Source organism: Linepithema humile, chromosome 7 (assembly GCF_040581485.1).
Source record: "Linepithema humile isolate Giens D197 chromosome 7, Lhum_UNIL_v1.0, whole genome shotgun sequence".
Lineage (NCBI taxonomy): Eukaryota > Metazoa > Arthropoda > Insecta > Hymenoptera > Formicidae > Linepithema > Linepithema humile.
The window spans coordinates 21226157-21239826 of NC_090134.1; the positions used below are offsets into that span (position 1 = coordinate 21226157).

Below are 13670 nucleotides of genomic sequence, written 5' to 3' on the forward strand. Positions count from 1 at the left end.
GCATTGCTTATTGTTTCTCGAGCGCTCTCCAAGCGGACGAGAGCTACATTTATTAATATACGATGACATATATTTTTTTACAATACACGTCGCGTGTGTCGCGCGCAACAATCAGCGAAATTGCCGTACAAGATCGCGTCACATTTGATCCAACCGAACAAGTCTCTCGAACGCGTAATCTTCGAAAGCCAGGACGAGCCACTTTAAAGGGCCACCCAAGAAATAGGAGCGCTCCGAACGGTAGCTGAGAAGCCGGATGCACGATCCCCTTCATCTGTCGGCTTAACCACCTTTCATGTTTCATCTCTGTACACGCGACGTTACTTGCGAGCGCCGCTTCCTGTTTCACCGTTACACCGCAACTCTGTCGTGTTTTATATCCTTCAGAATAAATCGTAATCCTTCCTTTTTTTCGCGTCGCGATAGGTATCACGGTATTACAACGGTTTTCGGGAGAGCAATGAGTAGAATAACGTTTGAAAGTCTTTTTAAGAATTATTCAAATGTCCCCTTTAACCTTCGCTTCAAATTATATAAGCTTGTAAGTCAATCAGTCAGCGCAAAAAAAAAAGTTATTGAAGCTTCGTTATGAAACGTGACGTTTATCATCGCTGCAGCGGGCTTTAATTTTGCATTTCGCTCGTGATTTACAGTTCACGGTTGTCTGAATTAAAGCGAGTTATCGAGAAACCATGATTTATCGCAATTTTATATCGGCGACAGCAATTATCCGTCGAATCCGTTTTCGCTGATCTTTTAACGACAGTTGAAATCCACTTTTTTCACGGCACTACGACGCGATACATGCCGAAGAGCGATATCGCGTCAGAAAGTGCAAATCGACCACTAAATTGATATGCACATTTTTCCGATTCACTCGCAAGAGACTATCTCGCTCTCGCTTCGGACCTCTTTGTCCCGTCGCGCTCTCTCGCTCGTCTCTTTTTCTCCGCGTTTCCTTCGACTCGCGTTCCCGTCGAGGACCAAAGCGAAATCAATTTAGCTGCGGCGAAAACGCATTTGTCCGCGATACTTTTAATTAACGAGCGGTCCGCTGGCGGCGGGATCAGAGGATCCTAATTGGCACGAGACTGGAACACGAGATGGGTGGACGAGCCCGTTCAATGTACTCGACACTACCCGGGAATAAACTCGCCCCGTACAATGGATCGCGCGAGGTAAAAGGGATATTTTCTATCTGGCCGTCGACGACGAAAGATAAGGCTTTGATTTAACTTAATTACTACCGAGAAATATTGCTGTTCCGCTAATTATCGATGAACGTTGAGCAAGCTTTTTATCGAATACCTCTGAAATTACAAGCCACGAACAAACGTGAAAATTTGTAAGCAGATTTCGAGTGAAAAATGTAGGATAAAATTGATTAGACGGAGAAAACAATTTCGCCGGATCCAAGTGCGCGTTTAACAATCGGATCGGGAAACGTATGTCTTCAAGATTACATTTATCATTGTTGAGTAAGTCGCGCAGATAGATCGAGTTCCTCGCAACTTCTTACCTACCGGAACGAACAAAGCGACCGTCGCGCACATCCTAACGGGCGTGTCGCGATATTATCTCGTCGATCGGAGAGATGTTGCCGCGCCTGCGCTCGGTCCCTTTGATTTTCCCAGAGAAGACGAGCGCGAGCGTCTATCGTGAGGGACAATTCCTCGATGTCCCGGCGAAATTACACCGGGAGCCTTGTCGTCGTCCTTCCGTTCGTCCGTCCATTCGGCCGTGTTCGTCCTACACGGCGGACCTCGTCGCGAAAGGCGGCACGTGTAGCACGTGTCACGTCAGACGTGGACCATCAGTCACAGGCGGGAGAGACACGTTTCTCGGGAGCCGCAACTCGCAGCACTCTCTCTCTCTCTCTCTCTCTCGTTCGTTCACGCGCTGCACGGAATCCTCGCCGATGCATCCCTTCGTGCAATCGCGCATGCACGCGATGCAACTCGTCGGGGAATTGCATCGCGCTGAGCGTTGAATATCGAACGCGGATCCCTTCTCGAGAAGGCTGTATCCCAAAATACCCGCCTTTCGATCGCAGACATCTATAAGCGGCGCTTGTATTGATATCATGTCGCGAGTCTTTTTCCGAGTCTTTCTTACAACGTGAAAATGCAGAAGCGATAAACCTTGATATATTTCAGCACATTTCTTTCTGCAGTCATCGAGAATTAGAATTAGATTAATTGCTTCAGCCGCGAGATATATCGCACGCTATTGCACACTTTTGCATAATTTATTTGCGCGCTATCTAAAGTTGCAGCGCGCGGAATTACAACGGGGTGACAGGTGTCATATATTTTCAACAACCTTTACGTCCATGAAACATTCGCATAGAGGCGGCGTCTACTTCATTAAAAGTTTGGTAATTAGCATTTTTATTCAGTTCAGTTGCAAACTTTACGCGCCCCGGGCTATCCCTCGATATACGGCCGTGCATAAGAAAATCGCGAACGCGCTGACGCAACATTAGCAAGTTCCGCAACGCGTGGTAAGATAAATACGTCCGACAGTTAATTACAGCCGCGAACAAATTTGCATCGCGAGATGACCGCCGTTTTTCTTTCTTTTTTTTTTTTTTTTTTTTTTAACCAACCGAGAATTATCTTATCGCGGTGCGGATCGAGACGAGACCCAGACTCTCGCGGACCTCCCGTGATGCAACGAGAGACGCTTCTTCGGTCTCTCCGACGCCGCGAACAAAAACCGCTTACGTGAACGCCGCACATTAAAGATGGATGACACCGTTTACACATCAGCGATGCACAGCGGCAGTCGAGCCAACATTGCGGCCACGATCTCGTGAAAGATCCACGAAACCGTTGGATTTTTCCCGGGAAAACGGTAAAGCATTACGAGAGGCACGATCCGAGCTGTCGTTTCGCAGTCCGAATGCCAACACAACCCGTGTCAATCAAACGGAAAAGGGAAACACCGAAACTCTCTAGCTGCGCTCCAAATAAAACTCGATCGTGTCTCACTCGACCGGCGCTCTGTTTTTTTTTTTTTTGTTTCGTCATCCGGATCCTCGATAGAGCGTATGTGTGTGCGAGACACGTCTCGCGTCTCCGACATCTTTCTTTACGTATTCGGGAACGTAAGACGTGGCCGGTAATCGAGGGAAGATCCTCACCGGATGCCCGGCATTCGTGCGGTTTCGCACATAAAAGCTCGCGTTCTTTTCTTCTAACATAACGCGTCGGCGCGCAACAAAACGCACGCGATGCGCAACGCGGACTTCTTATCACGGCCGCGTACATGTGTCGCGTGTCACCGGCGTGCGTGTGCGACAAGGCTCGTTACGATACGCGGCCAATAACTCGCCACCGAGCGCGAGCGCACGAAATATTTCGATCAAAAATCCAATTCCGCGTTTCATAAAATATGGAATGCCAGTAACTACGTAATTAACTTTCTATCTGCCGCCTGGAGCCGAGAATAATGAACGTTCCGCGGGGTGAATGGTCGCGTCGCATTGGAATGAATTGTAAGGCATTTAGATATAACTGCACAGCCGGGAAATGTACATGTATATCGGGGATCGACAGAAAAAACTGCGCGGATTTTGACGTAAAATACGACTCGGCTTTTTTTTTTTTTTTTTTTTTATTCATGTACATCCGGAAAAAATACAATATGCAGATTAATACTTTGTATAACAATAAACATTGCGCGCGGTGTCAATCATTCCCATGCCGCGTGGATTTATCTGCAAATAGATTAAATTTTATTGAATTATTTTCTTTCCAAATGTGTAATCAAGCAGCTCACTGTATTCTCACGTACGTTGCACATTCAGCCTGAAGCCAAATTAATTTTCGGCGCGGAGGGTTTGTTGCTGATTGAGATACGGAAGAAAAAAAGCACGCGAAATACACGTCTCTAGTCGACCCTCGTTCCTCTCTAGGCGAGAACGATAGTGGTCCGCTACTCGGGAGTGGTGAGAGGCGATAAAAAGGGGGCGAGAGAGGAAGGCTGCGAAAAGCCAGGAAAGTGGAAAGGCAACGGGAGGGACGAAAGAAGACGAAGGGTACACGATGAAGGCGGATCTTATGGCACCCTAACCGCCGACATAATTCCTGGTAACCGGCTCCCTGCGTCGACGACAGAACGGTTTCCCACTGTTAATCTGGCTAATGACGGCCACCGAGCGATAGCGATCATTATTTTCACAATAGCTTTCCACGAATAAAACCACCGAGTCGCTCATTTATATCCATCAAAAATGTTTTCATCGTATGAAATGAATGTATCGTTACCGTCACAGCCTTCTCGATTTTTCGCAAAATAAGCGACAAAGAACACCAATTTTGCCAACAATTACCGGGACGATAAATACCTGAGTTGAAAGAAGAAAAAAATATGTCATCTCTTTCTCGAATATTTGTATTTTTGTCCAAATCGATTGTTTCGACAATTAATATATTTTTAATTTTCTTGAAATTTTTGCTCCTTTGGAATGGAGATGAGAATTCTTTTGTAGACGGGACAAATAGAACTGACATGAAATGCAGAAACCGACGAATTCCCGTAATTCTTTCGACGATACTTTTTACAAGAAGTGGAAAATGAAGGAAGTTACAAACATCCTTACGCCGCTCGCGCAGCGGCGTGTCAACGTCTGCTCTAAAGCGGTTTTCACAGCTTCCCGAACTGCTTAGGTTCGATTGCTTCCAAACTGTATGCACACTTCAAAACTTTTCTATGTGATACGCATATCACGGATTGGAGGGGAAGAATCGTCAGCGCCGATTTGCACACATCGACGCGAACTTTCGAAAACTTTCGAGCGCGCAAAATCTCGAGCAAACTAGTTCCGCGCGAAATTTTTGCTTTATCTACTTGAAGCTATTTTCACTTTTGAAGAATTATTATACTTCTCGTCGTAAATTTCGTATAGACAAACTTCTTAATTATTAAAATTATTAATCTTAAAGCTATATCATAGAAATTTTTGCGGCTTTAAAAAATTACATAATTAGATTTGGATAATATTGAAAAATTGCAGAACAGTTTAATAAGCTTAGAGAAAATCTCTTAAATGATTGGGACGCGTATATAGCATACACATATTGAAATTCCATGCACAACATTCCAAGTACTCGTAATATCTCGCAATGATTGCGATGGCTTTCTTGCATATCTCTGTATTTCTCCGATATTCCGGCAACGTCTACGAAGTAAATTGCTGGTGCGCTATATTACAAAACAGAAAAAAAATAATTATTTGAAAAATTTCTCCTCTTTGAAATATTATATAAACGCATCATGTCTTTTTACACTTTAATAGGCGATGTTAAGCTTACGACAGATTAAAACATCAAACACTTAAAACTAAATCTGATAAAAAACTCCGTTTATCTAGCTTAGATATTTCTTTATTAATTCACGTGGATTTCCCGTAAAAGTGCTGATTAAATTGGTACAAAAGCTCGTCGGCTATCGAACGGGCTATAAAGATAAAGACAAACGTAAGTAGTACTCTTACAAAAGTTGGAAACCAATGAAAATGGGAAAAAACGTGGAGCCGTTTATCTCCGCCGGTGGGAAGGGGCGAGGCACGATGCAAGAAGATTGGACATCTCGGTAGAGTTAGAGGTATAATAATTTGTTAGAGTACCACGATGTCCCGCGGAGTTACGGAAAAGTTTCAAGAACGAATCATAAAGGAAGAACGTGCCCGCGGAATGTTCGCCGCGAAGATATAATTGGTACGTGCAGAATTCTACAAAGGATTCAGTTTCGATTAATTATTTATTAATGTGTTTAATTTTGACCTTTTTATTACGTACTTAAGATTTTTTTTCTCAACCTTCCTCGATTGACGATTAATTGCCAATAGTAGTTTAATCGAAATAATATGTACGCTTTTATCTCTAAGCAAATTCCATTTGCTTGAAACGCTGAGCTTATTCTTTGCTTTTTCATTGTATTTCCAGTCATAATTTTAATGGCACATAACCTTACATATACATCCGTCCCTTTGTACGCGTATGTATACCGTTACTCGAATCTAATCGTTAAAAGCTTTCCACGGAAATGCGTTTCAATCGAACTGTTGACGATATGCCCCCGGCATCTCTGAATCTCGAGCGTACCGAGAAATCCGGTCGAACGGACACGTATATCTCGTAGTTTTGCTTCGAGTGGTGTTTTTATCCGCTGGCGATTTACGGTATGTATTTTTTCCCCCAACATTTGTCAAATACACGAAATTCCTACGCGTAGATAATACGAAATGCGAAATTACGTAGCGAAGACGGTTTTAAATGACGCAGGTATCGCAGGAATATTTTTACGCCACGGGAAATAATAAATTTGGCGATATAATTTCCTGCGTTGATATTAAAAATGTAAAATAATTAAAAAATAATGTATAATGGCAAAAAGAACATTTCAAGCAGTTTCATTTATCAGCTTTCTGCATTAATTCTGACTTTCTGTACTTAGATCTTGTGAAACTTTTAATCTCCCAGATTATAGTTTAATCAATGAGGATATTATGAAAGTAGCGCAATCGTTTTAGTGCGCGTAAAGAGATTTTAGTACCTCAGAGATCCACGGATGATTTAAACGTCTATAATGTGTAACAATAAGATTGACGAAGTTGCTTTCAATTTAATAAGCATTTTTAATTCCTTATTTTTTCTGAAATAATTCTACAGATGCGCGCCAAATGGTTGAGACGTTTATGATGAATGTAGCATTATCTTCGAGATTGATAACGGTAAAATCCAACTGATGTAATCAATTCATGCTACAGCTCTTCGAGCGTTCATTAATTTCTGATATCCGATCGAATATCAATCACCACTTGACGATAATCGACCGAAAAGATGATAGTCCAAAAAGGTTATGTTAACGCTTCGCGAATGTCCACGGGGCACATCGTCGGCGAGAGTATTATTGCCGAAAGTATCAGTGATGAATCTGGGTTAACAATCAGGCGGATATGAGACCGCGTCAAGATTCGAGAAATTTCTCAGGGAAGATGGGAGTAGCGAAGAAGGACAGACAAGACGGATGAAAGAGCGGAAGAGAGAAAGACGGCTCTCGGAGCCAAAAATGAAACGACCGAAGGTTCGATTACAGCTTCTCCGTTCGCAAAGCCATCGACCGTTTCCGTCAAGCAGCTCCGTCGTTACTCGAACAAAAGACGAAAGTCACGCTAGAAACGGATTCTGTAGTCGCTGGATGGGACGTTCTCGAGTAGCGAACGGTATTCACGAGAAAAGTCGCGCGAGAAGAAGTTGCTAACCAACTGTCGTAATTGCTGCCCAGTTGCCGTTTTCCTCTTGACGCAATATATGTTTAGAAATTTATTTTTTATCATATTTTTATGTGTTATTTTTTAATCATTTTTAAAATACTGTTTGGCAACAAAAAACCACACTCGGACAAAATAATTTGGCTTGTAAAAATATAAGTCTGTGATATTTAAAACACAAATTTTTTTAAAAATAAATTGCTTTGTGTGTTTGGCGACATTGTTATCATTTTTTTTTTCAACATATGCAAAATTTTATTAGATACGGAGGTTTGCTTTTAAATACATCAATTAACTTTTTTCTCAAACAGTGCATATAGAAATTATTGCACGATTTATTTAATCGGTATTTTCAATATAATTGCGAAGCAGAGTAAACCGAAGTAAATGCAAATTTCGCAGATAATGTTACATTGCGTAATATATATTACGGTACGGTATTTCGCCCGTATGCATCGAGGGTTCGTTGCAATCTGCGCGCGGGCGCACATTAAATACGATCCCTGGCGCGCTATTAAATGCTGCACGCGCCTTCATCAGCTGTCTGAACGGATGGATGAGCATGAAGGAACCCGTGAGAGTTGCCGACGTACCCACGTGCTCCTCCATGATGAGGCCCGATTGAAATACAACGTGACTGCGTTCCATAGTCGCGTTGCGGGCGGATGTGGAGGCGTGCGACGCGGAATACTTTTCGAAAGCTAATTTCCTCGCCGGCTTCCCCTCATAAAGTCATTCGCCGACATTCTCCGTACGTCTGTATCTTTGAGATATTTCCGCCGCGAAGCATCGAATCCGCGCAATTTCGAATAATAAGTGCTAAAATATTCCGTGAAATTTCTTCGGACCCCCGCCGTTGTATTCTTATCAATTTATAATATTTGCATTATTCATGAGGACTCGAACATTTAATGAATATTTACTTTACGCGAACTTTATTGAAACGGGGAGAGACGACTGCGTTTTGACTGTCTCAGAAAAATCTGCATTTCGTATCGTTGCAGATTGTTTCTCGAGACGGCCCGGTGCCGCTTCTTTTCCAGAAATTACAACATCGGCTGCGGAGAAAATTCATTTTTGCAATCTTGCACGGGCGCGCGGCCCGTTTTTCCCCGCTAAAGTTCCCCCGTTATAAAACGGCGGAAAGGATGGCGCATAAGTCGCGTTTACGGTACTAAATTTAATGCATTCGCCGGCTCGCCCGCTATTAAGCACCGCACGTGTCTTCATCTGTTTCTTCCACAGTTGAATGAACAGAAGAGGCGCGTATAATGCGAAGGTAACGACGTAGGAGGGCGAGGAGGGAGAATGAAGTATAGCGGTGTGGCGCGCTATATGGCAACGTTCGTTTGCGGTTAATTAAGATTTAACAATTCCCACGGTAAATTTAGCTACTCGAAGAGAGCTTATTTCTCGACTCGCATTCGCTAACTGCAGAAAGTCGCATTTTTTCCCGGTGATGATGTTAATTATGCACTCGGCGAAATATTTCATCCGCTGGATATCCAGAGAATTTCCCTCCCAAGTAGTTATACACGGAAGATGCGCGTGTACTTTAATACGAAATTTGCAGCATAAAAGAAATTGTTAAAAATGTAATCCTCTTTTTTTTTTACCCATCGCATGCGCTAACTTTAGACGGACAACGAGAAAGCTAGGATTTGAGCACGCACGCATTGTGCTGCGGAAGCTGCGAGGAAAAAGCAGCAACAAAACCGCGTATCACAAGTTTAATACAAGCTCCGTCGCTGTGTGCATTTTTTAACAGTGCGTGCGCGCGAACCGACATGCAACCGAGCGAGGTTGTAAAACGAGCGGACAAAACTCTCGCCGGCTCGTCGGAATGCAATAATTTATGATTCGCGACGATGCTTACGAATCCTCCGTTTTCTAATTAGCGTTCATTACGTGCTCCCGACGATCGAGTCCGTTATCCCGGCCGGCGATCGACGTTGAAACCGACGTCAGCGAGTTCGATGTCTCGCTAATTGCGCAGCAGCGCGGCGACCGAAAGCGCGGCTCTCGCGAACGAGATACGCAGCGAGGAAGACGTTGATTATCTGCGCTACAAAATCGTAAACAGCCGTCGGCTTGCGATTTTCCCGTCGGTTCTCTCACTCCGGCAACACAAAATCGCCTCTTAACATTAGCGAACAATAAATCGGGTATCATCACGGCGGCGAGCACAGCTGGCGCGTTCACGGTCGTCCTTCGCGTTAATCCCGACGATTAAACAAATCGCGAGGAGCGCGGAACGCGGAATATCTGTCGCGCGGAATAAGAAGACGCCGGCGCATCCGGCGAAAACTCGGCAAAAAGCCGAGTCGTAGACACGCGGAATAGCGGCTGTACGGCGGAGCCCGTGTGCGCGCCGGCCTGACCGATGTGTTAACGGCAGGAATGCGGCTCGATTTTTGCGTTGCCCGCTCGACCGCCGTCTCGCCGCGATACACCTAGCGGTGTGATGACGTGCACGTTGCCGGCTCTCTTGTTGCCGACACAAGGTGGAAATGCAGCCATCTTTTTTTCCCTCGCGAACCGGCCGCCTTCCGTTTCATTTCGAGCCTCGGTACGGCGATATCGAGCGCCGAGGTGCAAAAGGTCTCATAACACGGCGATTATTTCGCACTTTTTAATGTTGATTTCCTTTTGAGAAAGCCGCTTGACAGCTTCGCACCTGCGATATATTTCGTTGAGCGAGGGATACCGCCAGTGTCGCGATATCGATCGAAACTGTGAATTGAATTATTTCGAAATATTAAATAATACGAGATCCGGGATATTATCAGCGGCGCGCTTGTTCGCTCGCAGCGTCCATTCTAGTTCTCGAGTTAATTGCATCGTTCTCTGTTCATTGCAGGAAACATCAGGACCAAGGCGGTGCTCGATGTCGAGACGAAGAGAGGATATTGGTTGACGGTCTACGCCCAGGATCACGGAGTAGTTCCGCTTAGCTCGAGTCTGCAAGTAAGTTTCGACAATTGAATTTCGTAAATTATCGGAATTTCCGGAAAAACAGGCGCTTGCACCACTTGCTATACAGAAACTAACATTGTCGTTTGCAGTTTCAGTGTACTATTCAACCAAATGGCTACTAATGGCCGTCTTTATTTCGATTTCGCGGTGCTTCTTTTCGCGTTTCTCAGCAAATAATAGCATTTTGTGTCTTAAATGGATAAACCTCCTTGTAGACTCTTTAAAAGGTGCCAAGTAAAAGTATATCTGCGACAAAACGGGATAAACAGGATTAAAAAAAAAATAGTTTAAATGCAATCTCGAAAAAATCGAGATACTACAAAAATCGTCGCAGTTATTTTTTTTACAGTCACAAATATAAATGCCTGCACGCGCTACGAACGCTATTTTATTTAGCAATTTATTCATAGACAATCTCTGTCTCTGTCTCTCTCTCGCGTTCAGGTTTACGTCGAGGTGCTGGACGAGAACGATAACACGCCGCTGACCGAACTTCCAGTTTACTATCCCTCCGTACCGGAGAACTCGCCCGCCGGCGTGAGCGTCCTGCAGATCCGCGCCTTTGATCGCGACGTCTCGCCCCAGCAATTCGTCTTCGCCATCAGCAGCGGCAATCCTGAGGGTTATTTTCTCATCAACTCTACCACCGGTAAGTCTCGCGCGGCGCGGCGCGGCGCGGCGTGGCGCGGCTCGTATCGCATCAGCGGCGAAATAATACGGCCTCGCGGCAGGATCAGGATGACGGGTCTTTAACCACACCCGGTAGCCGGTAATGAGCTCAATTTTGCCGGACGAGAGTTTTAATAGATCCGTTACGTGGAACCGGCAGATTGGCTGCTTCCGTGAAAAGAGTTTCGGGTCGAGTCTTCGTTTTGTTGCCGCCGAATCAAAAGTATAGGCCGTATATTGGTTCTTTAATGAACGATCCTTTATACACGCCACCGTTGCTTCCGTGCTTCTACACACGCGCGGACGCATATAGAATATTATGTTTTCGACACGACAGCGGAACGATCCATCTTTATTTTGACGACGTGTACATCTCTCGGCCGAAAGACGTAATAATGCAGCCGCGCGCGCGCGCGCGCGCTCTGCATAGGTGCGTTTAAAGATACGTTGTTCTTGCTTCACTCGGCCGTACATGCAAATTCATGTGATCGAACGTCGATCCATATTCATCAGTCCTTTATCGTTTCGCTTAGCCTTCCTCCTCGCGTGAGACGCTCGGAGATTATAAAACGACGAGAGTGCCTATCTCGCAAGCTCGTTAGATCTAGGGCGGCACCATACCTTTGACTTTAGAGCGTCCATAAATAACGTAAGAGCCAGTGTTACGTTGTTTAGTGTGACGAAATAATGTATGAGCCACACGAGGAGAGGTACGAGGTATGGAACGGAAAGCAACGCGCCAGTGAAATCTAAATTTTTCAGTGCTACTTTACGCGGAAAGAACGCTGCTTGAAGTTAATAGCAGAGAAGGAATTTTGTGAAACAATGAAATTGCTAGTGTATTAAAATAAACATCACTTCCGCCCGGGGACTCTGAATTCGTCGAGATTATGGCGGTTTCAATTGCTGGCAGCCAGCCAGGCACTCTGCCGTCGCAAACAACGGACATCTTGCATTCTTCGAAAGTCGTGCGCGATCGATATTAGTGCGCAAAATGAAAGTTGGTTAGGCGATTTACAGCGGAAAAAGTCGGCCGACGTCGGATTTGTATTCATCGGCCAATCCCGGAAACTTCGCCAGCTGGCCGATCCCTTTCGCGTGCCGTACGCCATCCGCGCAACTTTTAACGTCCAGAATTGTGCAAAACTTGGCCGGCTCGCGTCGACCCCTTCGTATTTCACATGCGAGGAAAAAAAATCGGACGAATATCCGACTACTGGACGAGCCTTAAAACGCGGATGAAACGCGACTCGTCAAATGTATTGCGGTCGCTCTCCGCCGTATGCCAAGCGGAAATACTTCGCAACAACCGATCAATCGTATCAGCTATAAATGTCATCGGGTTATCATCGGTCAAATAGCACTTGTACACGCGAGTCTTGATCTACATTCAACGCGTGTATCGAAGTTACGTCGCGGAAAGTGCATTCGCGTCGTAATTATTAATTTTCGCTCCCAACGTTTGTATTCATTTATTTATATATAGTTTAGCGGATGAAAAAATATTTTTCCAAAATTGGTGTTTTTCGCTTCACCGTTGCGCCGTGTGTATCGAGATAAATGGACATGCATTAATAGAAAACTAAATGCTGGAATATTTGCCATCCTGAATCGAAACGGGCTATTAGACGAAAAGTACAGATATTATTGCGCACACGCGCGAGTTCGATGTTGTGTGTATCGGAAACTATTAACGCCGACTCTCTACCCCGAGTTTCACCCCGGGCAGCGGCGATGCCACTCCACCAACAGCAATTACTGCGCGTAATACAACGGACCGACGGCTTCCAAATTCCGCGTAATACCGACTAAATTGGTTTCCGCTATCCCCCCCCGAAGAAGAAACAGCGTCGGTTTTATTGCGGACTGATCGTACACGGCGCCTTCGCGCGACGGGATTATTATTTATTATTGAGGCGCTTGCGGCCGTTTACGGATGTCGCTCGGTTTTTGCGCAGCCGGAGCGGTCATATCGAGTTGCCCCGCGCTCGTGCAATACGATCGGTTGCACTAAAACCGGATAAGCGGATGTTTGTCCCGCGCAACGCACCGGATCTCTCTCTCTTTCTTTCTACGGCGGATACGCCGCAGGTTCATATTTACTCGGTATTATTACACGTTGTCGGGAGGATCCACGCAGCTGCGGCAACGAAAGAAACCGTGTTTTTTTTTATAATGACGGCGTTATGATAGCTCGAAACTGTCGTGGGCTCGAATGAACTGCCGGATATACGATACTCTTCATGCAGGCGTAAAACGCGAGTGTACTGGATGCATTCTTTAAAGAGCTGTTTCACGGCGATCTGCACGGTTTGCATGGTCAGAGCATAGCAGAATACGATGTTTTGCCTATAATTTTAATTCCATTTTAAATCTACGGTAAGCTTCTGTCGCGAATACTCTCGTGTATTATTGATCATATAAAATGGACTTGAGTGAACATATTTCACTTCTGCATCCGTGATTAGCAACGTAACGCAAAACCGACATGGCCAACCACGACGATATGCGTTTTTACGCCGCCTGCCGAGAGAAGTTACAGTGCTGTAACGCATAATTGTGCAATTAAGTCGGTAATTATAATATTATAAAAACACAGCTAGGGTGAAACTCGAAACTTTTGATTATGCTAAACTCACGCGCGTTTTTATTTTTTTGGAGAGCTCGCAAGGAAGATTGCAGAATACCGTATGTTCATTTCTAATTTGTTCCATCATGCATACTTCCGGAATTATCTTATCTATGC

At 44.8% G+C, this 13670-nt stretch overlaps 1 protein-coding gene across 7 annotated transcripts in view; it reads left to right on the plus strand.

Moving 5' to 3' along the window:
• kug (kugelei) overlaps window positions 1-13670 on the plus strand; it is a 290315-nt gene that overhangs the window by 236904 nt on the left and 39741 nt on the right. For all 7 annotated transcript variants that reach the window (XM_012360691.2, XM_067358937.1, XM_067358936.1 and 4 more), the window contains 2 exons: window positions 10140-10246; window positions 10700-10904. In XM_012360691.2, coding sequence (XP_012216114.1) covers window positions 10140-10246; window positions 10700-10904 — 312 coding nt within the window. The remainder of the gene's footprint in view (window positions 1-10139; window positions 10247-10699; window positions 10905-13670) is intronic.